The sequence below is a fragment of the Heterodontus francisci genome, chromosome 15, assembly GCF_036365525.1.
Source record: "Heterodontus francisci isolate sHetFra1 chromosome 15, sHetFra1.hap1, whole genome shotgun sequence".
Taxonomy (NCBI): Eukaryota; Metazoa; Chordata; class Chondrichthyes; order Heterodontiformes; family Heterodontidae; genus Heterodontus; species Heterodontus francisci.
In genome coordinates this window covers 48,056,949-48,084,372 of record NC_090385.1, presented here as the reverse complement: position 1 = coordinate 48,084,372, position 27,424 = coordinate 48,056,949, and the positions used below count along the sequence as shown (strand labels likewise).

The 27,424-nt window shown below is 39.6% G+C and overlaps 1 protein-coding gene across 3 annotated transcripts in view; it reads left to right on the top strand.

Annotated features, from left to right (window-relative positions):
• taf1 (TAF1 RNA polymerase II, TATA box binding protein (TBP)-associated factor) overlaps nucleotides 1-22,597 on the top strand; it is a 164,940-nt gene extending 142,343 nt beyond the window's left edge. The window contains exons 35-41 of one of the 3 annotated variants that reach the window (XM_068047497.1): nucleotides 2,466-2,533; nucleotides 3,793-3,909; nucleotides 7,240-7,374; nucleotides 8,088-8,192; nucleotides 8,327-8,477; nucleotides 10,670-10,847; nucleotides 18,497-22,597. In XM_068047497.1, coding sequence (XP_067903598.1) covers nucleotides 2,466-2,533; nucleotides 3,793-3,909; nucleotides 7,240-7,374; nucleotides 8,088-8,192; nucleotides 8,327-8,477; nucleotides 10,670-10,847; nucleotides 18,497-18,716 — 974 coding nt within the window. In that variant the 3' untranslated portion in view covers nucleotides 18,717-22,597. Of the gene's footprint in view, nucleotides 1-2,465; nucleotides 2,534-3,792; nucleotides 3,910-7,239; nucleotides 7,375-8,087; nucleotides 8,220-8,326; nucleotides 8,478-10,669; nucleotides 10,848-18,496 lie in introns of all 3 variants that reach the window. The other 2 variants (XM_068047494.1, XM_068047496.1) reach the window with 2 other exon arrangements.
• The last annotated feature ends 4,827 nt before the right edge of the window (nucleotides 22,598-27,424 follow it).

The following is a 27,424-nucleotide window of genomic DNA, read 5'->3' as shown; positions in this document are numbered from 1 at the left end:
ACAAGCGCAGTTCTGTCCTTGTACTCCCCTGTTAAGTAGAACCATAGACAATTGAGCTCTGGAGGATGTGGCTAATCAAAAAATATGTGGCTGCTGCTGTTCAGGCGGGTGGGGGGGGGAATGTAAACAATGGTTTAAAATAGTCAATTAGCAGAAAAAGTGTTCAAGAATGAACTTTAATATTTTTCTACTCACAAAGAAATTAAAACTATACCAGTCAGGAAAAATGTTGATATTACTGACAGGTAAGAAACACGATTGTGAACAGAAAGTGGGCATGAAATGAAGAAAGGAGGTGCAACAGAGTGCTTCTCAAACTTTTTAGATGGCTTCCACCAAATGTTCTCAAAGCCTCTTCCCCCTTAAGATATGGGTTCTATAAATGAATTAAAACCAGAAACCACCTGGGAAAGGAAGGCCACTCCACTCTAGCCAGCTGGCTTTTTGCGAAGGGAGATCCCTTCTTACAGTTTGTTAGCAAAAAGAAAAATTTTATATTTTTTGTACTTGCACATTAGTGATCACCCTGACTTGGGAGACTTATATATTTAGGTAGCACACCAGAGTCCTTCAAGATAAAATATTAAAGTAACTAAAATGGTGCTACAGATTGAGGAAGTTTTTGTCATTTTTTGATTCTTGTATTAATTTATAGCAAGTCCTCTTTTGTTTAATCTGGTCATAAATGATCTGGAAATGGATGCTACTAGTAATGTTTTAAAATTTGCTGTTGACAGTAAACATTGTGTCAATTGTCCAGTAAAGAAGAGATAGAAAGTATCCGAATAGACCTGTCAAAGAAATTAAAATTGTGCTTAATGTGGAAAATTGCTATATAGTATAAGGACTATAATGCATGTAATGAATGACATTACATTGACAGGAATGGAAAATGACAAAGGGTTTTGTTTACTGCAAGCATCTAGTCAAAATGAAGCTACTGTTAAGAAAAAAGACTTGTATTTACATAGAGCCTAACATGATTTTGGGACATTCCAAAAACTTCCTAACCAATTAAGTACTTTTGAACTGTAGTCACTGTTGGCAATGTAGGGAAATGCGGCACCCAATTTGTAATAGCAAAATCCTATAAGTCAGGAATGGGATAAATTACTACAATTTTTGAAGCAATATTGGTTGAGGAATAAATATTGACCAGGACACTGGGAGAACTTGAATAGTGCTGTGGGATCTTTTACATCCACCCGAGAGGGCAGACAGGATATTGGTTTAGATTGAAAAAATTGGTAGATCAAGAGTTGTGCCCCATGCTAGGCTCTACTGCTTGAGAACCACTGATATATCCTACATGAATAGACCTTTGAAGTTAAACAGGCAAGTGATGATTTTGGTGGGAGAGAGAATTTTATAACCATTGAGAATGACCATAACAACTAAAGAGGGAGGGTTGGCACGAACAATATGTGTAATCAGGACAGTAAATGGTTACTATAGGCCACTACCCCAAGATGGAGTGCCTGATCAGGGAAATCTGTTTTTATACTGGATTTAATGTGGTTTTGCGACCACTGACTCCTGGCTTGGCAGTCTCACAGCTGGTGACAAACTCAACGCAAGCATGCCAGATTTTCTAAGGCTGGTGCCTGTGTAAGCTGTTCTTGCCATGTTTTCCCGAATTCCAGCCTTAGCAATTCAGTCAAGGTTAGCTTGAGCTTATCTCCAATAGCTGGAATAGCTGTGACTCCAGACTCTCAGCAGTATGGTTGACTCTGAACTGACCTCCGAAATGGCCTAGCAAGCCACTTGGTTATATTCAAGGGCAGTTACTGATCAGCAATAAATGCTGACCTTATCAATGATGCCCACGTCCCATGAATTAAATGAAGAAAATTAGATTTGGTAATTTTGGCCTTTGCCTTGAATAGAATAACAAATAGAGGTAGTTGATTGTGGAGAGCAAATTGTGGACCTCGTGCATTCAACCTCGCATAAAAGTTTTGCTTTAATGAAGGAGGATATCGTCCAAAAAGATTCATTCTGGGCAGCTATTTCTCCCCTCAACCTGATTAACTTTTCATTTGCACTCTTTTCAAGGAAAGAAACGTTATTGTTCTGCTTAGTGCTTATAAGCTTCATGATCTGGTCATGGGACCATAATACAATATGGAATTCAGAACAACAGTACTAAGATCATATCCAAAGCTTTTGTAACAGCTTGATGCTTCTACCTTCTTCAAAAATACTGATGCATAATACTGGAATGTGGCCTTTAGAAGATACTACATAGTCATGTGGCTGTACAATTATGCCAAGCATTCAAAAGGGACAATGACATAATGGTTTCCCTCATTTAATCAAGATAGACTATTTGTTTGTGGAAGTTGAACAACATTCAGTTAATAAGGAAAACCATATTTATGGTAGGAAATGTTTCTAGCAAGTTAATGGAATGTACTTTATTAGAGAACCTACTAATGACTTACCTTTGTTTCTTTCATCTGCAGGCACAGATAGTCTGTACACGAAAACTGGCCAGGAGATCGTGAATGTCTGTCACCAAACTCTGGCTGAGGTAGAAATATTTTTGTAAACCCTGTATTAAATCTGAGGTTGTGTTCAATTTCACAGCATGTAAGTGGGTAGGACAAATCTTAGTGCATTTATTGTTCTCGTTTTAAAACGGACATGCAGTTGCAAAGTATTTCAGGTTAGTGCCCATCTGCTGGATTGTATTAGAAGTCCATGTCTCCATTTGTTAAATATGTTTTCCTCTTTCTCTGCAAGTCTCATTCTTTTCTTAGGATTTATCATTTGATGGTGTCCTGGACCTTTATTTTCTTTTCCAGTTTTCCATAAAGATGCTGTCACCAGCCAGGGCATAGCTCTGTAGACACTGGTAGCTCTTTGTACTTCACCTAAATGGACATTCCTGATATTTTGAGTCCAGACATTAAATGTTAGCAGACTATTCAACAGTAAGGGCCATTCCAGCTGAGACTAGTCTTGTTCTCACCCAATATCTATACAGATCCATTTTCCTGGGCTGCATTGCTTAGTACTGCTCCAGGCACTGGGGAATTTGCAGGAGTATTGTTCATTCATTAGTTTCTCCATGATTGCAGGATGCTGGTTTTTTAACAGCAATTTTTATGATTAATCCTTATATGTGGACCAGTCTAGCTGATCCAGCTGTATAGATAGGACAGAGGTCTGAAATAAAGTTTTGGCTCAAACTACTCAAACATTAAGTTTGTAAGTTGATGTATAATATCTTAATCTTCAGTATAAGATTTCCGTTTTATTTAGTTTGATGGTATTTTTAAATTTTTAACTGTTCCAGAAATATTCAACCTTAAATAATTCAAATTTCATGGGTTATATAATTTCAAAAGTCAAAATTATTAAAATTCACAATAAATATATGTTGGGTTCACTGGAACACCAGTACATGTATCATGGCAATAGGAAGACTCATGTAGAATTTATCCAAAACTGTTAAATTTATAGACCTGATGTGCAGTTGGAACTGTCATCTTCAGACACTTCTTGTGAACTCTTTCCAGCTGGTGTGATGACACAATATTTTGCAACAGGCTGTCATGCTCACGTACAGTCAGGCGTGAAATGTTTTACCCTGAAATAGTACTTTTCTTTAAATAATGTTTTTGGTTGAGGCTATTTGTGTAACTGCATTTATGAATCCAGTCTGCATGACCAAAGTGGAGTGTTTGCTGTTAGTAAGTTTAGAGCTTACATGAAAATATTTGATGCAGCTTAAATTCACCTCAAACATCTTTGCAATGCTTTTGACTTTTCCTTTTTTTAAAATAGTACGACGAACATCTGACTCAGCTGGAAAAAGATATTGCATCTGCCAAGGAGGCTGCTCTTGATGCTGCAGAGTTTGACAGTCTTGATCCCCTGACCCCAGGGCCTCATACTCCTCAGGTTGGTCCCAAAACAAGTTGGTCTAGTATATGCTTGTTTTCCTAGATAGTTTTTACTTTTTCGATAGTCATGAGTCAAAATACAAAATGTTTCTCTAAACTCTACATTCATTCTTTCACAAAGTTTTATTGACTTCACTGCAAAGTCAAGATTGAACATTCTGGTGCTTCAGTGTTCCAAAATGGCCTCACCATTGTCACTTTCTCTCCTGTGGTAATTCTCCTACTTAAGTGAAATAATGACTCCCCCACCCACCCCTAGAATTTTGCAACACCTCAAGACCAAAGTCTGAAACGTGATAATGTGGATTCCGCAAAAGCTCTGTCCCTTGGTTGGGACTCCTATAGTAACTTTTGAAACAACACATTCAACAGTGCTAAACTGGGATAAGAACAAAATGCTGGAAATCTTCAGGTTGGACAGCATTTCTGCAGAGAGAAAACAGAGTTAAAGTTTAAGATCAATGCCCTTTGTCAGAACTGAACTGGATTCTTGTTTACAAAAAAATAGGTGTTTTAAACTGTTGCAAAACAGTTTACTGTGCTCTTCCTCTGGGTTTTGATGTGTTGCTCAGCTGATTGCAATAATAAAGACAATTTGTCATGCCAGGTAAGACAGCTAGAGGTAAAGTGGCAATATATTTAAAATGTTTTGCTTTAATTACAGTATATCAACTACTATCTTGAGCAGATCCTAAACATTAAAAGTACTATTTAAACTGCGTTTAAAATCAAAGTACTATCTCCTAAAGCGTTCAAGGAACCTGTGAGAAACACACACAGCAATCAGCTATGTTACATTCAACAGGAGCTTACGAGCATATTAACTGGGAGACAACATCATTTTAAATGGGAGAAACATAATAGGTATAATTTCTAAGTACTGACACTTCAAATATCTAAATCATGCAGGCTTGTTTGAGGCTCAGAAGCTCAGTGGCTAGCTTCAGATCTTTTGCAACGACAGTTTATTAAAGAGGGGATTTCAATTGAATGAGATAGCTTTGAATGTTTCAGTCCCAATTGAGCTGCTTGTTGCAATCTGTTACTCCCCATGCAATTCACATGTTGCACATTTCAACTGCCAAATTGAACTCAACTTCTGCAAGGCCAGTTTATTCAAGAGCTGAGATCAATGGGTCGATAATTCCCATGCACAAGAATTAACAAACTTGAAAGATGATTGTCATTGATCCAATCTGATTATGTGGGGGAAAATTCTGCAATGGATTCTATGACAATTGAAGCACACAATGATAGGAACCCTTCATATAATCTACCTGAACATGGAAATTTAATAACTGAGGAAAAATTAGTTGCACTCTGTTTGCACTTCCTCATATTTTGCCTATAGATCCCACCGTCACTTGCAAATCCTCTTTGTGTTTGACAAATCATGTTTGACAATGATTGAGTTTAGCTAGTAGGGTAGGTAAAGGGGAACCAGTAGATGTAGTATACCTGGATTTCCAAAAGGCATTTGATAAGGTGCCACGCAGAAGGTTAATATGCAAGATAAGGAGTCATGGAGTTGGGGGTAATATATTATCATCGAAACATAGAAAATAGGAGCAGGAGTAGGCCATTCGGCCCTTTGGGCCTGCTCCACTTTCCGCTTTCTCCCCATATCCCTTGATCCCTTTGGCATTAAGAAATCTATCTATCTCCTTCTTGAATATATTTAATGAATTGGCCTCCACTGCCTTCTGCGGTAGAGAATTCCACAGGTTCACCACCCTCTGAGTGAAGAAATTTCTCCTCATCTCAGTTCTAAATGGCATACCACGTATCCTGAGACTGTGACCCCTGGTTCTGGACTCCCCAGCCATCGGGAACATCCTCCCTGCATCTAGCCTGTCTAGTCCTGTTAGAATTTTACAGATTTCTATGAGATCCCCTCTCATTCTTCTAAACCCTAGTGAATATAGGCGTAGTCAACCCAATCTCTCCTTATACGTCAATCCTGTCATCCCAGGAATCAGCGTAGTAAATCTTCTTTGCACTCATGGATAGAGAATTGGTTAATGGACAGGAAGCAAAGTGTAGTCATAAATGGGGCATTTTCAAGTTGACAGACTGTGACTAATGGAGTACCGCAAGGATCTGTACTGGGCCCTCAGCTGTTTACAATTTACAATCTATATTAATGACTTAGACAAAGGGATAGAGAGTAATGTATCTAAGTGTGTTGATGATGCAAAGGTAAGTGGAAATGCAAGCTGTGAGGAGGACACAAAGAGGCTGCAAAGAGATATTGACAGGTTAAGTGAGTGGGCAGCAAGGTGGTAGATGGGGTATAATGTGGGAAAGTGTGAGGTTATTCACTTTGATCGTAAGAATAGAAGAGCAGAATATTTTTTAAAAGGCATGAAACTTATAAATGCTGATCTGAGAGAGACTTGGATGTGCTCATACAAGGAACACAGAAAGTTAGTATGCAGGTACAGCAAGCAATTTGGAAGGCAAATGGCATGTTATTGCAAGGGGATTAGAATAAAAGAATAAAGAAGTCTTGCTACAATTGTACAGGGCTACACTTGGACTACCGTGTGCAGTTTTGGTCTCCATATTTAAGGAATATTTAAGCAAGGAGGCATTGGAGGCACTACAGCAAAGGTTGACCAGATTGGTCTCTGGGATGAGAGGATTGTCCTATGAGAGGCTGAGTAAGTTGGACCTATATTCTCTGGCGTTTAGAAGAATGAGAGGTGATCTCATTGAAACTTACAAGATTCTGAAGGGGCTTGACAGGGTAGATACTGAGAGGTTGTTTTCGAAGGCTGGGGTCACAGTCTCAGGATAAGGGGACGCCCATTTAGATCTCAGATGAGAAATTTCTTCATTCAAAGGGTTGTGAATCTTTAGAATTCTCTACCCCAGAGGGTAGAGAGCTCCATCGTTGAATACATTTAATAGATAGACAGATATTTGGTCACTCAGGAAATCAAGAGACATGGGGAGCAGGCGAGAAAGTGGAATTGAAGCCTAAGGTCAGCCATGATCATATTGAATGGCAGAGCAGGCTTGATGGGCTGTATGGTCTACTCCTGCTCCTATTTCTTATGTTCTGTCTGGAGCGCAGGGAGGTTAATTAATTTTTGTATGTTTGTTTACCTTGCGTAAATGTAATTTCATGTGATATATCTACTTAAGTACACTGAAGGTTTGTATGCCTTGTACGCTTATCAGATCAGATGACTACTGGAGAAAATCATTTTACTTATGGCGATATACTTCCTTACAATCACAGACAATCCTGAAAAAAGGAAATCAAATGCTTTAAGAAAAATTAAAAGAATTACCTCTTTTTCTGTCTTTGTGGATGTTTCAGCCACCAGAATTTGAAGATGGAAATATGTCACTCATTGCATCTCGGGACCTTTCTTTGTATCATGAGGAAGGCAGTATGTCTGCTGGTGCCACTCCAACGACAACGCCAGAGAAAATGCACCACAGGTTGGCACAGGTGAGAGGAAGGGCAATGGTTCCAATAAATGGTTCAGCTGGAACGCCTTTTTTTGTGAATCTAGAAGGGGTTATCAAAGTGCAACTTCTACTGATTAGGCAACCCTGATGTAGAGTTCTGTATTGCTATCTTATGATCTTGCATCTGCATGCATTTTCTGCATGTGACAGTAGAGATGATAGACAGCCCCCTCTCTTGCACTAAAGCTGTGGACTGGATTCTGGTATTACTTTTGTTTCCTCCCTTCTTTCCTGAAGCCACTGATTCATTCTTGAGCACACTTTTACAGATCACAAGATGTGTTTGGATGAATACCAACAATAGCATTTATCCATTAGATGCTAAAAACTGTTCTCAGATTCTTATGCAAGTTGGTATTCTTCAATTCTAAACATAGTTATGGAGTGTCAATAAGCTATTTGACCATATGCACAATCCTGTCCTCACCCAACATTTGTACACAAGTATTGTCTAGCAGTGGTCACAGGATAGAGATCAGAAGGGGACTTTTTTTTAATGTTCTCTCCTCAATCCAGACGGAGGGCCAAATGTCGTCTTCGCATTGTCACTGCAGCTGAATTCAAGTTTACTGAATGTAGACCAGAGATTGATCCCAGGTCTTAACTGGCTCTGAAATTTCTTTGAAGGAATGTGTGTCCCTCTTTTAGGATTGCATTACTTCCTAAGTCTCATACAGAATGTTCATTTCTTAGGGTCATTGCCGTGAGGGGCGTATAAGGACAGGTGAGGAAGAATCTGATGTGGATGTGGAAGGTTTTGAGGAAGATGATGATCGTAAACCGAAGACCCCTGTCCCAGCAAGTGACTTTTACCATGCTCTGCATGTAATAATTCATTACAACCCTTGAATGTTTCATCTGACCCTTTCATGCATTTCTGTTTTCAGTTATAAAACATGCCATAAAATATTTTGCTATGTTATCTGTGACAGGAAACAACAGAGGGAGAGTGTGAAATGGAAGATGAGGATGAGATCAATGTACCACAACGTCAGGCTAGTGTGTTGTATGAGGATTTACTGATGTCAGATGGAGAGGATGAGGATCATAGTGAAGAGGAAGAAGGGGACAATCCATTCTCCTGTGAGTAGGATGCTCTCTGCTATTCCATATTGTGTTGTGAATTTGACTTCAGAGTAATAATCAAGAACATATGTGAAAATAAGAGTTTATGCCATAATTAAATAAAGTCAACCAAGTCCCCTAAGTGGAATTCTTACAACAGTATATACTTACAGAATGCCTTTTCAGTATTTCAAAAAAAAAAGAAAATTCAGGTGCTTTTTAAGGGATTGGAGAACACTGAGTAGGAAGTGGGAGAGAAATTACAGGATTTGATCAATTGCAGAATCAAACAGGTAAGTTTTCAGGAGGCTTTTGAAGATGGCAAGATTAGGAAGAGGCGCAGCATCCTGAAACATGATGGCTCAAGGCTGTTTTCTATTCCTGTTCTAAATTATCAAATAGTGCTTACTGTCATTACATAGGTTGAGTGTTCATGTTTAAAATAAGGCTTGACTATTCTTCAAAATAGAGTCTAAGGCCTATTCCGCCATGAGGTCTGTTAGTGAGGTATGACATGAAGCAAAGACCACATTACATGAAATATACTTACGTTTTTTTACAACTTATCCCTCATCTTCTGATAGCGGTATGATTCTTATTTGGAGTATTGATGTTGACATCCATTTCCAGTATATCATTTAAGTGTCGGCAAGCTAGCCAATCCTGAATGGCATCACAAGACAATAATCCTGATGTCCACAGACATGCTCTTTGCAGCAGAAATCACTGGATGATAATTGGAAACAGAAAGCTTGACTGATTTTTCTTCTCTGTACCTCTAGGACATGGAAACCACTTGCCATGCCCAGGCTAAGATCAGTTAACTCAGCACAAACCAATAATTGAACCTAAGATATTTCTGTTCTGTATGGCTCAATACCATACTTTGCCCACTGAGTCATTGAGATAGCATCACGAAAATACATTACCTAGGAACAGATTTAGATTGGTGTAAAAGATAATAGTGAAAGAAGACTGCTAAACACTGAAAGACATTATTTTTATTTCTATAAACGGGAAAAAAAGTTGCACATTATACATAGGGTCTGCGATTTACTGAAGTTATAAGTTAATTATGCATTCATTAACATTGTATTTGATCCATGAGGTGTTAGAAAAAATTAAACATCTCAGCTGTTGCAAATGATCCACACATTTTAGCATTTGCACTTTTTAAAAATGTTTGACTGACTGCATTTGAAAATTTAACATGACGCACTCCAGGTCAGGTCTAGCATGATTAGATGCAGAATAAGTGGAAAGCATTCTATTCTTCAGTACCAGTATCCACATTTTGATGTTTGAAAAGTATTATTTTAAAGAAAGCTAAACATTTTTACATGTATTATTAATGCAGTTAAGGTACAAGAAGCTGTGTGTTTATTATGGATTTGAGTTCAAGTAGACTTTTGGCCCTTGAGTGTTTCACACTTAATTGGTAATTCTCTATACTGTATGCCATCAGCAACAATTTTGGATATCGATTTATAGTTATTTATAGAAGTCCTCATCTTTCTGAAAATTTAGAATTGAAAGTTTCAACATGTAAAAAAAAAACCTGGAAGGATTTAAATGACTATTTCCCTTGTGCAGGAGGTAATAGAGATATGTGCACTGACCAAAATCCTTTGGACATTATGAAGTGTTGCCACTGGGCCATGTCTAAATATTTTGAGAGCAATACAAACAATTATACATTAGGATGCTCTTGACTTTCTGGTTGATTTGTAAATTATTTGCCCAGTATCTTAGAAATTGAGTTGCTCCATATGCCATTTTGTTTTATACAGCACAGTTGCTTCCTGGTGCCAGGGACTTAACTCTATTATATTGTGTTTATCATTGTCAGTTGAGTGACAAGTGTAACATTGCCAGTTTATCAGGACTCCAACAAAAACAAGAACTGCTGGAAATCTGAAACAAAAACAAGAAATGCTGGAATCACTCAGCAGGTCTGGCAGCATCTGTGGAAAGAGAAGCAGAGTTAACGTTTCGGGTCAGTGACCCTTCTTCGGAACGTTCCGAAGAAGGGTCACTGACCCGAAACGTTAACTCTGCTTCTCTTTCCACAGATGCTGCCAGACCTGCTGAGTGATTCCAGCATTTCTTGTTTTTGTTTCAGATTTCCAGCATTTCTTGTTTTTGTTTCAGATTTCCAGCATCCGCAGTATTTTGCTTTTATATCAGAACTCTTCCATTGTTTCAAGCAGCTATTCAGCTCAGTGAGAGTGGCAGTGACTCTGATGTTGAAACAACTGCCATCCGACCAAAAAAGCTTCATCTGATACCTGAGAATACACGCATGGGAATGGAGAATGAGGAGAGCATGATGTCCTATGAGGGAGATGGTGGTGAGACCTCTCAGATCATGGAGGACAGTAATGTAAGGTAAAATTATTTGGGCAGGATGGGTTTACCACTTTAAAATAGCTTTTTGCTTCAAATCAACAGAGACCAACTTCAGGTTTTATCAGATGTACAAGAAAAAGTGCAGGCACTTTTGATAGTACTGTTAGGACCCTTTGTTGCCTCTTGCTTCAACCCTATTATACATAGGTTGTTCCATTCTCTCTGTTTACACAATGATAAATGGTCTATTTTAAGTATTGTCACATTTGACCAGTCACATTATCTTAATAATGTGACCTTTCCCATTGATGATTTTCACACATCTCTTTAGTCTGAAGTGATTGTGTGATATTTCTTTTCATGTTGCTTTCTATAACCTTATTAGCTGCTGGTAAGCACATGACCAACCTGATTATTCATGTTTGGTTGCCATAGCTCCAGAATCATGTCAGTCAAGGTGTTGTGATTTGACAGGATTCAGTGCGAGAGTAGTGGCTTACTGGTCGCTAGTAACTACTTGACTGTTTGTTTCTGAGGTAATAATTACTTACTGGATTTGAGCACTAAGGTTGGTCCAAGAGAGCCATGTGCCTGAAAATTCATCGACTATTTGACCTTAATAAACATATGACCATAATCAGGAATGAGAGATCTCAATGACTGAACAAATTATGCAGTAGTTCCAAATAAACTTTTGGACTACAAAAAAACCTAAGTAATATATTGTCAGGGTCATAAGGAGAATGTAAAGTGGTAAGGGAGAGTCCAATATTTTCTTCCTATCATACATTTATTTAAGTAACTAGAGAATCATCTATGGCAAAGCTAATGGTAAATCAGGAAAAACACTTCCATAAGAATATGAACATTGTCCAATGTAGTGCACAATGTATTAAATGTATCTTACTGCTGCTAAGGTGGGCTTGTTGGTAAATTGGCATATCCCTTTAGGACCCCAAAGTGTAAATATTGAGAGTAAATGACCTGACGATATTTGCAGTTTAATTGCTGTTTGTTGAAGGAAGTTTGCTAATTGGAAGGTGCTTGTAAATTTCTAGCCCCAGGCCAGATTAAAAACAGCCTGAAATTGACTGCCTTGCTCTTCTATTGAACTATTGACAATTTAAAGAGCATCTATCTCACTTCAAAATTTTCTGTAGATAAATGCATGCTGGCAGATGTCCCAGTGTTGTCTATGATAATTTAGATAATTCACATTTGTGTGTCCTTCCATTCTTCTCAGTGGGCAGAAGGGATGGTGTAGGCAAATTTCAATCTCCCCTGCTCACCGCAGGCTTCCGATAAAAGCCAAAATAATACTTGTGGATGAGGGAATCAAAATACTGCTCAATTAGGGGCTCTAAGATATTTAATGGTGAGGGAGTGCATACTGAAATGCTGCTCAGAGGAGGGGTCATATGTGCTGCATGAGTGGAGCTGCTGCTGGAGATGCTGTTTGGTTGGAGGACTAAAGGAGTCAAGATGCTGCTCAGTGGAGGTGGGGGGGGAGGTGAAGAGAGACATGGACAAAGATGACTAAGTGGCTGAAGTCCTGCTCAGTGGGGGGGGTACAGGGGCCACCATAGTAGTGGAGGGAAATCATTGGTTGTGAGAGGCGGTGGTTTGCAAAGATCAGGATGCTCTGTGGTGGAAATTGTGTGTAGGGACAGAGGTTGTACAAGTTGTGCAGTAGTTTGTAAAAGTGGAAATACTGTTTCGCATTGAGGGGGGAACCGGGCCTCTCATTTTGCCAGCAACCATCTACAGAATTGCAAGATGAAGAGCAGTTAGCTTTATATTCACGCGATCCAGCCGTGTGAGCAGTTGCTCATTCAAATGTTCTGATGGGAGAGAGGAGGTCCGCACAGGGTGGGGAATAGGCTGGTGAGTGACTGGGTGGTGGGAAGTAGTGGGGGTGGATTTCTTGGGATTGAAAATAACGATGGATATCAGGACCAGGTAATTGGGATTCCCTGCTTAGAGGCCTGTATGGAAAAAGGGAACCAGTGGTGGCAGGGGACAGGCAGGGAGATGGTCCTGGACAGCTGTAAGGGATTACAATTTTTGCAAAGATTTTTTGTTATATTTGGTGATACAATTAAACATTTACCTTCTTCACTTCTTCAAGGATGTTGCCTTATAAACTGCTCCAAGAGACAAAATCAGGCTATTTTTAAACACACTCTCCTAGGCCAATGAGTAATTTTCAGTGCAGAAATAAGAAGGGTATAGGCTGGGAATAGACGTTTATGTTGATCTTTTGAGCTGCAATTTTGCATCACTCACTGATGGCTGTCAGAAATGAAAAAATTAACTGAAGATGATCATTGAAGGCCTTTGTTGGCACGTACTGAACAGCTGAATAAACGTATTTTACTTATTGCTGTTACAGCCAGGTGAGGAGGGGTTCTCAGGCTCCCCTCTTGCCCTTCTTCTTATTTGACCGCAACAGGGTTTATTCCTTTTTAAAAACAGTGGTTGTGCTTACCCCCTCAGTGAGTGTTTTACCTTTTTCCTTTAATGTGATTGCAAAAGAACCAATTGGACAGGTTTTCTTGAGTTTAAACAAGAAAGAGGTAAGTTTATTATACTTAACGCTCTAACCCGATTAAAAAATACGCTACACATTCACACACACATTCACGTGAGAGTCACACACACACACACAAATAGATTATAGAGGGAAACAGATTTGGTGGTTGTGTTAAAGTCCAGAATAAATGGAACTTAAATACAGTCTGTAAATCCAGTAGTCCGCAGCTGAAGCTGTATTCATGAAGTCCTCACTGGTCAAAGTACCCATTGGTTGGCTTGCTTTGCTCAGCGTTTTCCTGAAGGCAGAATTGGTAGTTGATTCTTTTCCTCTGGCTGCTTGCTGTAGCGGTCTTGGAGGGTCCCCCAGTCGCAGACAGTTATTTGCTTGATATTTTCTGGGGAGAGAGAGAGAGCGACGGGAGCAGCCGCTTTCTTCATTGCTGTACACTCAGTTATTCCCTGTCTGCTGTCTGTGTCCCAACCTTCTAGTTTCTTCAGAGATGAACAGGCAGTCACATGGTTCTATCAATCCCATTTGTTTTTTATGAGTTCCAAAGTCTAAAACCCAAAACTTCTCTAAGGTGGGTTGCCAGTGTTTACGCCTGGAGGGACGTCTCCACTTATGAATGCTTCAGGATGACTTTGGCTCACTAACAAGGATCATCTGACTAATCTACTCAGTTAGACAAAGCAGTGTACTGGCTGGGCTTCTTGTTAGACTTTTTGTCTCCAATTCGATCTCCTGGTGTTTCAAATGTAAATGGCAGTGGCCATCGTGGCTGCTAGTTTTTAAAAAGTTACTATAGGGTTTTTTCCATTAAAAGTCTAATGTAAGTTTCCAAACGATGAAATTAATATTTCCCATTTGGCATATAGGGTTTTCTTGACAATGCCATGGCCTATATTTATCCTTTGACCAAATCACTAAAAAAAAACGTCTGGTCATTATCACTGCTGTTTGTGGTACTTTGCTGTGTACAAATTTCTGCATTGTCTCCTTAATTACAATAGAGACTGCACTTCAAAAAGTAATTCACTGGCTGTAAAGTACTTTGGGACAGTCTAAGGTCATGAAAGGCAATGTAAAAATGCAAGTTTGTTCTTTTTGATTGCCACCCCATCCACTACCTTAAACATTCACTCCCTCCACCACTTAGGCACAGTGGCAGCAGTGTGTACCACCTACAAGATGCACTGCAGCAACTTGCCAAGGTTCCTTCGACAGCACCTTCCAAACTCCCAACCTGTACCACGAAGAAGAACAAGGGCAGCAGATGTGTGGGAACACCACCTGGCATAGACTCAATGGGCCAAATGGCCGCCTTCTGTGCTGTTATGATTCTGTGACCACCACTTGCAAGTTCCCCTCCAAGTCACACGCCATCCTGTAACTTGATGTTAGGGATGCAATCAACTGGCACAGCAATAATCCTGAAGTCCACCTTGGAGATGGAAAGGTAAAGTTTTGTGTCGTTGTAGTCATATGGAAGCTGACTCACTTATGAATGAATTTGCTGGGGGGGGAAGCATATTGAACAGGAAAGGTCCAAGGATGTAAATTTTGGGGTATATCAGAAGTAACGTGAAGGCACTGGAGGAGATGTAATGACCGTGCTGCTCGACTAGCTAGTGGAATGTAACAAATTACAGCATTTCACAATTAATTCATTTTATGAAGAGCTCTTCATTTCGTTTTAGGACCATATGAACTAGGAGTAGGAGTAGGCTATTCGGCCCCTTGAGCCTGCTCCACCATTTTATAAGATCGTGGCTCATCTGTTAGTGGACTCAACTCCACTTTCCTGACTTTCTCTGCTACTCTTTGACTCCCTTGTTTGTCAAGAATCTATCTACCTTTGCCAATTCAATGACCCTGCCTCCACCACTGTCCGGGGAAGAAAGTTCCACAGACTCACCACCCTCTGAGACAAAAAAATTCTCTTCATCTCTTAAATGGGAGACCCCTTATTTTTAAACTGTGCCCCCAAGTTTTAGTCTCGCCCACAAGGAGAAATATCCTTTCAACATCCACCCTATCAACTCCCCTCAGGATCTTATTCATTTCAATAAGATCTCCTCTCATTCTTCTAATCTCCAGTGAATACAGACGCAGCCTGACTAACCTTTCCTTGTAAGATAACCCTCTCATCCCAGGAATCAGTCAAGTGAACCTCTCTGAACTGCTACCAATTCAATTATATCCTTTCTTAAGTAAGGAGACCAAAACTGTACACAATACTCTAGATGCGGTGTCACCAATGCCCTGTACAACTGTAGCAAAACATCTCTACTTTTATATTCCATTCCCCTTGCAAGAAACAACAACATTGCATTTATCTTCTTATTCACTTGCTGTACCTGCATACTAACTTTTTGTGTTTCGTGTACGAGGACACCCAGATCTCTCTGCATCTCAGAGTTCTGCAATCTCTCTCCATTTAAATAATATGTTGCTTTTGTTACGACCGAGACGGGAGGAATGCACTGTTTATTCTAGTTCCACTTCTCCACGAGTCACAACATATATTTACATTTTTTCCCACTTACCTATGCATCCACTATCACAGCAGCCACTTCTTTTAAGACTCTAAGATGAAGTCAGGACCTGGGGACTTGTCAGCTTTTAGTTCCAATAATTTTCTCAGTACCCTTTCCCTGGTGATGGTGATTGTTCTAAGTTCTCCCCTCCCTTTCAACTCTTGATTCACAATTATTTCTGCAATGTTATTTGTAGCCTATGCAGTGAAGTCAGATGCAAAAAATCTGTTCAGTTCCTCCGCCATTGCTTATTTTCTATTATTAACTCCCCAGAGTAAATTCTCTAGAGGACCAACACTCACTTTACTTACTCTTTTCCTTTTTAAATACCTGTAGAAACTCTTACTATCTGCTTTTATATTTCTAGCTAGCTTTCTCTCATACGCTAATTTTTTCTCATTATTCTTTGTCATTCTTTGCTGTTTTTTATATTCTGTCCAATCTTCTGACCTGCCACTACTCTTTGCTGAATTGTATGCTTTTTCTTTCAATTTGACACTATCTTTAACTTCCTTAGTTAGCCATGGATGGTGCGTCCTTCCCTTAGAGTCTGAACACTGCATCTCTACTGACCTATCCCTTAACCTAATTTTCCAGTTTACTTTAGTCAGCTCTTTCTTCAAACCCTCATAATTATCCTTATTTAAGTTTACAACACAAATCTTAGATCCACTCTTCTCACCCTTCAAACTGAATGTGAAATTCAATCATGATGTGATCACTGCTACCTAGGGGCACATTTACTATGAGGTCATTAATTAATCCTGTCTTGTTACACATGACCAGATCAAGAGTAGCCTGCTCTCTTGTTGGCTCTAGAACGTGCTGCTTTAAGAAACTCTCCTGAAAACACTCAATGAACTCATCTTCCAGGCTACCTTTGCCAATTTGATTTGTCAATCCATCTGTAGATTAAAATGATCATCACCGTACCTTTCTCACAAGCCCCCATTATTTCTTCCGGTATACCCCATCCTACAGTGTAGTTACTGTTAGGGGGCCTATAAACTACTCCCACAAGTGACTTCCTCCCTTTACTATTTCTTATCTCTACCCAAACTGAACTAAGATCACCTCTCTCTATTGTGTTCATGTCATCTTTAATTAACAGAGCTGCCCTCCACCTTTTCCTAGTTTCCTGTCTTTCGGAAATGTCATACACCTTTGAATATTCAGGTCCCAGCCTTTATCATCTTGCAGCCATGTTTCTGTAATGGCTATCAGATCATACATATTTATTTCTATTTGAGCGATCAATTCATTTGTTTTGATACGAATGCCACACACATTCAAATACAGAGCCTTTAGTTCTGTCTATTTACGCAACCTTTAGCCTTAGCTGCTTGCACACTCTTCATTTTGTACATTCTGTCCGTTCCTGCCACGTTCTGATTATTATTTCCCTTAACGCTACCTTGCTCTGTTGCCTTCTCCTCTCTTTAATTTATCGTATTGAACTCTTGCCCCCACTGTTTAGTTTAAAGCCCTCTCTACCACCCTAGTTATACAACTCGCCAGAACACTGGTCCCAGCACAGTTCAGGTGAAGGCCATCCCAACAGTACAGCTGCCACTTTCCCCAGTAGCGGTACCAGTGCCCCATGATTCGAAACCCATTTCTCCCGCACCAGTCTTTGAGCCACGCATTTAACTCTCTAATCATTTTTACCCTACACCAATTTGCTCGTGGCTCAGGTAATAATCAAGAGATTATTAGCTTTGAGGTTCTGCTTTTTAATTTAGCCCGTAGCTGTTCATACTCCCTATGCAGAATCTCTTTCCTGGTTCTATCTATGTCGTTTGTACCCACATGGACTATGAAAATTGGATCCTCCCCCTCCCACTGCCAGGTCCTGTCCAGCCCAGAGCAGATGTCCCGAACCCGGCAGGCACCAGGCAGGCAACACAGTCTGCTGGACTCACGCTCTTGGCCACAGAGAACTGCATCTATCCCTCTGACTATATTATCTCCTACTACCAGATTATTTCTGTTTACTCCCCCTGCTTGAATGGCTTTTTGTACTACGGTGCCATGGTCAGTTTGCTCGTCCACCCTGCAGCCCTCGCTCTCATCCATACAAGCTGACAGAACCTCAAACCTGTTGGACAACTGCAAAGGCTGAGGCTCCTCTACTTCTGTCTTCTCGATCCCCTTACCTGCTTCACTCTCAGTCACACCCTCCTGTCCCTGACCACTGACCAAATCAGATGACCCTATCCTAATGAGTGTGACTGCCTTCTGGAATAAAGTGTCCAGGTAACTTTCCCCCTCCCTGATGCATAGCAGCCTCCAGCTCACTGACTCTGAGCCGAAGCCCCTCAAGCCACAGATACCTATTGCAGACATGTTTGCCGTTGATCACACCGGTGTCCACCAGCTCTCATATACTGCAGCTGCAACACATCACTTGCCCTGCCGTCCTTGATGTGTTTTAATTCACTATTAAATTGATTATTTTGAACGATTAAATTAATTTGAACTATTTAATTATTTTGAAAGGTGGTATGTAAGTCTAAGTATTATATAGTTGAATTGGGTCCAACGTTTATTCCAACTGCTTCGAAGTTCAATTAAATCATATTTCACTAAACAGCGAATGCAACTTTTTCCCCCAGCTACGAGAGCTATGAAGAAACTGAGCTGAAGTCAAATACTCGTGATACAACCTTTAGCAGTGGAGGATGTGACTATGAGCTGTCAGAGGAGGAAGAAGATGAGGAACAGAGGCATGGACCAAGTGTTCTTAATGAGGTTCAACTGAGTGAAGACGAGGACAGTGAGGAATTCCACTCCATTGAAGGGGACAGTGATATAGACTCAGATATAGAGAGCTGAACACTGTGTGATATATATAATTGGATATAGAGATGATCATAACAATCTGTTGTGGTTGGCAAGACTGGGAGGCTGCAAGACTGGGAGGCACCAATTCCAGGATAGATAATCACCGAGTTGGAAACCGATTTCATTAACTCATGCTACTGTGACATCACAGGGCTTCACATTGGATTATTTGAGCAGAGCATAAGTAATTATTTGCCATATTCCTACAATACACTCTGTGGTGATACAGATAGATAGTAATCCTGTGCAAAATTGAGAGCAAATGCAAAGCCCAGTAACAAACTATGCATCATACCAAAATACATGAGATTTTGTACATAAGGCTGTTCCTGGAAGCTGTACAAAGATTGTGTTTAAAAGGAGTTTGGGAATTTGTATTGTTTTCCTGTTCATAAGGTAGCCGTAAAGAGTGCACACTATCAGTGATGTTGTATCAAAGACTTGAATAGACAGGTGCAAAAAAATGAATATTAATGCTGTTACTTTTCCAGGAATTCTTTATTTTTGAAGGGGCATGGACCCTAAGTAGTGATCCTGCTCCTTTTTATTTCATTGGCTTTAGCTCTCCATATAATTACAGCTTTTGTTTTCTAATTGCTCTGGCAATCTAGATTTTTTTTAATTTGTCACAACATCTTGCTTAAAAAAACATGAACAACTGAACAAAGCTTGGCCGAGTTCCAGGCTGAACAGATATGAACCAGTGGATGAATTAAGATTCAGACCTATTATGGGGAGGGTGGATTTTCGTCTGCCATTTTTAAGTTAATTTGGGGATATGGTCAGCAAGGAAGTGGAAAGCGAACAAAAATGGAAAAATGATGGAGACAAAAGAGCGAACCTCCAGCTCCCAGATTCAAAATGCAAACAAGTGTTGGAAAATGGAAGAAAAAAATACTTAAGGCCATATGTAATTTTGAGAAATTAGTATACACTCTGGAAGCGTACCATCATAAACAGTGAAAGATTTTGGCTATCAGTCTCTATTTGTACTAGTCTTGGATAGATAACTCAGAATATTTGTCTTCTGAAAATCTGTAGTTCCTCCTTGTACAAATGTATCCTTAGTTTGATTTCTGTTTCTAGATCATGATAATATCCCAATGGTTTGGTAGGAAAGGGCACTCACTACCTTATGCACTTCTAAACTTTACCAACTAGGTGGCTAATCTTTCCCAATTTAGACTTAGCTGATTTTAGTATCACGAGGTAGGAATTCCTGGTCCTGTTCTCTATACAGTGACACCCACTGGAAACTGCATGTGTGTGGCTGAGAACTGGCTTGACCGTGACGGTTTCTGCAGTCAAATGTACTGCTAGCATTTACTGTCTAGGCTTACTATGAAAACTGCCACTTGGTTAAGTACAGGAGTGTAGTTCGTACCCATACCATTGGATCAGTGCCTTTGGGTGGTTGGCAGGGTTGGAGACCGGTGTGGAATTTTGGCAAAAAACATATCATGATTAGTGTTTTGATGATTATGATCAGAAAAATAATTTGACTCTACCTGTTACATTTTGTGATGTCTATGTTGCAATTTTGTAACATCCGATGTGTTCTGTAAATGATCAACTAAAACTACTGTTTGAAATGCAGTCTTGTTTGAAATGTCAGGATTTTGAAAACCAAAATTTTACACTTAAATTGCTGGGAAGCTGTTCATACACCTATATGTTGTGAAAATTGTTGCAAATCTCAGGTAAAGGTAATGCTTGTGTATTGTTCATTGCTCTTAGTTTTTATTTCTGCCGTTCAGAAGCAAATGACATACTCAATGCCTAAAATCTGTATACAGATTGTTTTTATTGGAGAACAGATTTTTCTAGTTTCATAGCTGTACCTCAGACCTTATTGTGTACAGATTTTGGGGTTCTTCAATGAATAAATATTGCAACTGAATCTTTAACTTTTATAAACCGCAAAGAACAAAACCATCTACTCCTATCTTTGGTATTAAACTGGTGCATCATATGCGTTGCTGGTTCTATACAAGCTTCTGCAACAGTATCAACAAGTTAGTATTTTAAGCTGGTACATAAACTGGTTTTATTGAGGCATTGAGATGATTAAAGACACATACTTCTATGCTTCAGGATTATCTGAAATAATTTCCAATTTTCCACCTCCATTTTCTGTATTTTAGTGATTGTGTTGCGGGAGTGCAAGGAAATGATGAAGAATGTTAGGTGTTTAACTTTGGTATGGCATTCCTCAGTTTTGAAGTTAGATCAACCTCCACATGAAGATTCCCTCCAACTCGCAGGACTTGGCAGTTTACTTTTTGTCTGCACTTCACTGTTGCCACTTTCTTTGAAAGAACTCGAATGAACAAAATAACAACTTGCATTTATATAACAGCTTTAATGACAATTTAAAAAGGAACATCGATGGATGGAAAAAATAGAGGAATAAAAGGAATTGACCCAGGACGAGATAGGTAGTGAGGTAGAAGGGGTGATTAAAAGCTCTATTGAAAAGATTAAAAGTCGGGGGTCAGGAGGATGGATTTAGGGAGGGAACTGTGAAGAACAGAACTGAAGTCCCTTACAGTTCTGCCATCAATAGTAAAAGAGAGGAGATGCACAGGGCCAGAATCCGAAGATCGAAGGAAGGAAAATAAGGTTAGAAAAGGAAGCAGAGACAGATTGGGGTGAGGCCGTAGATGGATTTGAGGGCAAGAAATTCAGTACACGAGGAGATGAAGAGCCTATGTAGATTAGTGAGGACTAGGCTAGGGGCTGAGTGGAACTTAACAGTTCAGTTTAGGACAAGTTAGAGTTTCGAGAGGATGGAAGACTTCCAAGTAGGATAGTGGAGGAATAGAGAGGTGATGAAAGAGAGACTGCAGCAGAGCATTGGGATGGCTACACAAGAAGCCAGGGTTGGAAGAATGGAGAGTTTAGAGGTTGGGGCGATGCTGTTCAGCAAGGACAGGAGTGACTGGTAACTTGAATCTGATGTGGGATAGGATACAGGTGGCAAAATTTTGGATGAACTAAAGAATGGTCTGGCTATGGTTTGATAGGGAAGAGAGAGGAAACAAATGAGGTTGGACAATAGAGGAGAGGCTTTGGAGGAGGATGGTGTGGTGGATTGTATCAAAGACTGCAGAGATGTTGAAGGAAATTGCACCATGGTCATAGTCATTTGGAGGATATCATTTGTGACTTTTTTTTAGGGCCACTTCAGTGCTGTAGTGAGGCAGAAATCTGAGTGGAAGGATTTAAACAGGAAGTTGTGGAAATGATGGGCATGGATTTTGGAGGCAATGCCATGTTCAACGACTTTCTTAAAATCAATTTTTCTACTGGCTTCTGGAGCTTATAGGGATCTCCACAGTTGCTGCTCCTTTCTGCAGAGACTGTATTCTCTGCTACACATTTCTCTTACCCATTCTGTTCCAGTGTCCTTAGATTTCCACAGATGAACAGAAAACTTACATTACACTGAGCTAGCTCTGATCTGTTTCTGCTGGTTCCCATCCTGTTCTGGATTTTACACCGTTGCCTCCAAATGACCTATGTTGCTTTCTTCCCTTTCTTCCATTCATTCTTCCATTAGTATATCAGATTCACTGACGTGCATTACTAATCATCAAGACCACTAGTCATCTGCATTGGAGCCCTGTTTCAGCCTCTGCTGGTTCATTGTCACTCTCCACACCTCATCCGCTTTATAATTTTGACGGGAAAACCTTCAGCAGTGATACAGCACTGATAATCTGCCCTGAAATCAGCTCCTGGACTAATTCACCCTTTACAACTGTCTCAGAACTTGGGCATCAGTTCATCGACACTCCAGACTGACTCTACCATATCTACAAGTTAACTTCATCCTACTATGGGACCTCTGGACTTCAACTTTGGATTCTTATCTCTTGTCTCCTCTTTATCCTGTTTACTACCAGGATAGGTTGTAAATTATATATTGTATTTATATATTATCTATAAAATATATAATTTCTGTATATCTTGTAAACTAGATATATCCTAATCTTTGCCATGCCTTTGGAATGTGAACTTCGTGTGTCCATTCGCAAAGGAACAGGAGTAAGCCATTCAGCTCTTCAATCCTGTTCCGCCATTCAGTTAGATCTCAGTTGAACTGTATCTTAACTCTATATACCCACGTTTATTTTGGAGCCTTTAATATCCTTGCCTAACCAAAATCTATCAATCTTAATTTTGAAATTTTCCATTGACTTAGCCTCGACAGTATTTTGGGGGAGAGTGTTCCAGATTTCTACTCCCCATCATGTGACAAAATGCTTTTGAACATCGCCCCTGAACAGCCTACCTCTAATTTTAAGGCCATTCCCCCTTGTCCTGCATTCCCCCACCAGTGGAAATAGTTTATCTGTGCCTTACTAACTCCTTTTAAAAACCTCAAGTAGATCATCATTTAATCTTCTAAATTCTGGGGAATACAAGCCCAGGCTATAGAATCTGACCTCATACTTTAACCCTTTTAGCCCTATCATCCTGGTGAATCTGCATTGCATCTCCTCCAAGGCCAATATATCTTTCCTGAGGTGTGGTGGGCCCAGAACTGAACACAGTGCTCTGTGAGATCTAACCAGTGTTCTGTGCAGCTATAACTTTCACCCCTTTGCATTCAACAATATCTTGCATTTCTATACTGCCTTTAACATAATAAAATGCCTGAAAGCACTTCACAAGAACATTATCAAACAAGATTTGACACCAAGCCACATAACATATTAAGACAGGTGACCAAAAGCTTGACCAAAGAGAAAGGTTTTAAACAGCATCTTATCGGAGGAGAGTGAGGTAGCGCAGCGGAGAGGTTAAGAGGGGGAATGCCAGAACTTAGGGCCCAAGCAGCTGCAGGCATAGCCAGCAATGATGAAGCAATTAAAATTGGGAATGGGCAAGAGCCCAGAATTGGAGGAGCGCAGAGATCTTGGAGGGCTGGATGTGGTTCAAGAAACAGGAAGAGGCAAGGCATGGAGGCATTTATCAGGAAGCCAGTGGGATCAACAAACATCGAGGTGATGGGTGAACTGCATTTTGCCAGCCCTCTTGAGGTAAAGACCATGAGCCTTGTAAATTATTTTTTGTACCTGACCTCTAGCTTTTAGTTATTTCTGTACTTGGACTCCTAAATCTTTCTGATCATCCACAGTTCCTAGCTTCTTGCCATTTAGGAAATATGCAGATGACTCTCGGCTCCAAAGTGAAAGACCTCACACTTTCCCACAGTAAACAATTGCCACAGTTTTGCCCACTCACTTTATCAATGTCCCTTTGCAATTTTCTGCTCCCATTCACACTATTAATCTAACTTAGTGTTGTCAACAAATTAAGGTATATGGCTCTCTATCCCTTAATCCAAATCATTTACAAGTATAGTGAAAAGTTGAGGCCCCCATACATTCATGTGTGCATGTTAGCTACCGCTCCATACTCAGGCCCTTCTACCTCCCTTTTATTTTCACCTCTGCCTCGTCCCATGTGCTGCTGAAACCCTCACCATGGTTTTGTTGAGACCACTATTCCAATGGTCTTGCCAGCCTCCCATCCTCCAAAAATGAGAACTCATCCAAAACTCTGCTGCCTCTATCAACCCACATCAAGTGTCACTCAACACCCCATGCTCACTACATTAGGTCCTGCTCCCCATACCACCAATTTAAAATTAATTTCTTCATGTTCAAATTCCTTCATCATCTTACCCCTCCCCATTTCTGTAATCTCTCCATTCTGACAAACCTTTGAAAACTCAGAGAACTCTGATCTCTCACCGATCAGTCACTCCCTTCGCTCCACCATTGGTGACGATGCCTTCAGACATCTAGACCCTAAGCTCTGGAATTCTCTCCCTAAACCTCCATCTCTTGTCGTTTAAGATTTTCTTTAAATCTAGCTTTGAGTCACCCATAACGCAGCTCCTTCTTTGGCTTATTGTCAGATTGTCTATTTTTGACTGATTGTGCTTCTGGATGTGTCTCGGGACACTTTCCTACATTGAACATTAATGGAGCTATCTGAATGTAAGTAGTTGTTTATTTAGTATTGTTATTCCTAACCATATTGTATGTCTCTTAGTTTTAGTTTAATTTTAATCTCCCTATTTGTGCATGGAATTCAATTTTTGATACTTTTTTGGCTGTTAGGTATATATTTTGTACACTCTATCTGACATTTGGACATTTCCACTCCAAACCACTGATCTGTTCACTAATTTTTCTGCCCAATTAAATTTGGACAAGACCCCTTACTGCCTCACTGAACTTTGCTTTTTTTCAATCATTGTGCTATTTACCTTTGACTTTTCATTACCTTTTTCTGTTCCTACATTGAATCTAAATATGTCATAGTCACTAATTCCCCATTGTTCTACTCTCACATCAGTTAGTTGCCTCACTTAAATTCTCCAGGACTAAATGAAGCATTTTTTTTCTTACTGAAATAGATACATACTGATCCAGGTAGCAGTCTTGCATTCATTCTAAAAAGTATTCCCTCCATTGCAACATGCATTGTCTTTAGTATATTCACATAGTTAAATTCCTTAATATTGCCCTGTTGCTCTTGCATATCTGCAGATTTTACCCTCCATCCAAAATTCGGTGACCAAGAATTGTACAATTTCTCTTCCTACTTCTGAACTCTGTCTTAATGCAATCCCCTAGAACATCTTTATGTTCTACTGCTGTTATAGAATCTTCACATTTTTCTCCTCCCTAGCTCTCCTGAAAAATGTTTTAACCAGGAATACAGCATTACATTTCCTAACCTGTTAACTTTAAGCCACATCTCCATTATGGCTACTCTTATCGCATCCCTCCAGAACTGTTATAGCTCCTAACTCTCGCATTCTGTTTTGCATTCACATGCATGTCACTCAATTCTGACTCCAGTTTTCCAGAATATTAGCACTTATTCTTTTTTCTGCTTTTCTCTATGAATTTCTTAATATCCATTACCTCATGTACAAATGATTGCTTGCCTCCCTTTCTACTTTTCTCCCATATTCACTTCATTTATTTCAGCTATGCCTTTATTCTAATGTCTTTATTAATCATGCTCCCTCTTTTGCTTCAAACCTGGTAATCCGCTAGCCCCCTGCCGGATTAATTTAATTCCTCCTCAAATGCTCTATTTAGTCTCTCTGCAAGGACTTTGGCACTGTTCTAGTTCAAGTGAAGACCATTCCTTCAGTATTGCCTTTCCTTGTTCCAGAATTCACGTCAATGCCACAAGCATTGTGAATCCTTCCCTCCGACATCATCCCTACTGCTAAACATTAGGTTTCCTAATTGTCCTTTCTATAATCTGTCCAGGGTGTGGCACACAGGAAGCAATCCAGAGACTATCACCCTTGAGGTCTTGTTTTTCAATCTACTGTTTAACTCCTTAAATAGCTGCCTCCTGCACTGCAAAAGTTCTGATTCCATCTTGGTCAGCTAAGTGAGTTAATCTTTTTCAGGACTAGTGCTAAAACGTCCTACCTGCAACATGAACCCAGGTTTCCCTGTCACGTGCTGATTGGCCTGTATTTCCAGAAATGTATTTTTATGTCAAATTTCCAGTATTTGTTATTTTTATTCCAATCTCTATGTTGCTAGTTCTCAGAAAATGTGAAGAAAATATGGCCTTCCAATTGCAGCTGATGGTTTTAATTTGATCTTTTCCAGTTGCTTTACAATATTGTCTATTTTGATTCTTGTTCTTGATCTAGCTCATTTATATTGCCAATCCAGGTTGTTTTTAGCCACTATTATGTTTCATGACATTACTCCATTATCGTTGTATCAACGATATGAATTCATGTTTGTTCATCTGGCTAAAAACTAGTGAAAATAGTGTAAGATTAGAGCAAAATTTCATTCAGAAATAGATGTGAATAGTACATTTTTGTAGATGTGAGACACAAAAAGTAACCCAGTTATTTATGAAGTTGCGGAACAGGTTACATTGGGATTGGTAAATCTGCATTCAGCTATGTTGATAGAAAAACCCCAACTTCTGTGCAAGGATAAAATATTTTGTTGTATTGTGAATGCACCCTATGTAATATTGCAAGGTTTTATTCAAGATCTGCAGAGCCTAGTACACAGCTTTGTCTTGTCTTGCGACTTTGTGGCTAACACACAGCTTTGCTCTGAATTTGTGAAGATTAAGTGCATCAGACGATCCCAATCATGTACATTCTACCAAATTGCATATTTCTAGAAACATCAAGATATATTACCTCACAATGTTCAATTACTTTGCAGTGGACTTCACTAATTACAGGTGCATAGTTAAATGTAATGAGTCATGTTTGTACTTCACAAATTGAATGTTAGAGGGTTGATTTTATAAATTAGTGCTGCTGGCATAGAGTTGCAAGAATGCCTGAAGACAGACTGAGGGGATGTACAGAACTAAAGTGTGCTAAGTCTGGAAAAGCAATAAATTTAACAAGTCATCAATTAAAGGTGAACTGTGAGGCTGCAAGGATCAGGCCACTCTGGGATTGTGATTTTCAAGCTGGATTGATGAGGTGTTTTATAAAAGTGTAACTCTTATGTTATGGTTGTGCTCAAGATTGTTTCTTTTTGTAACCATTTCTTATGGTCTCTACAACTTGTATTTTATATAGCATCTTTAATGCAATAAAACATCCCAAGGCACTTCACTGGAGTGTTATAAAGCAAAATTTGACACCAAGCCACATATGGAGATATTAG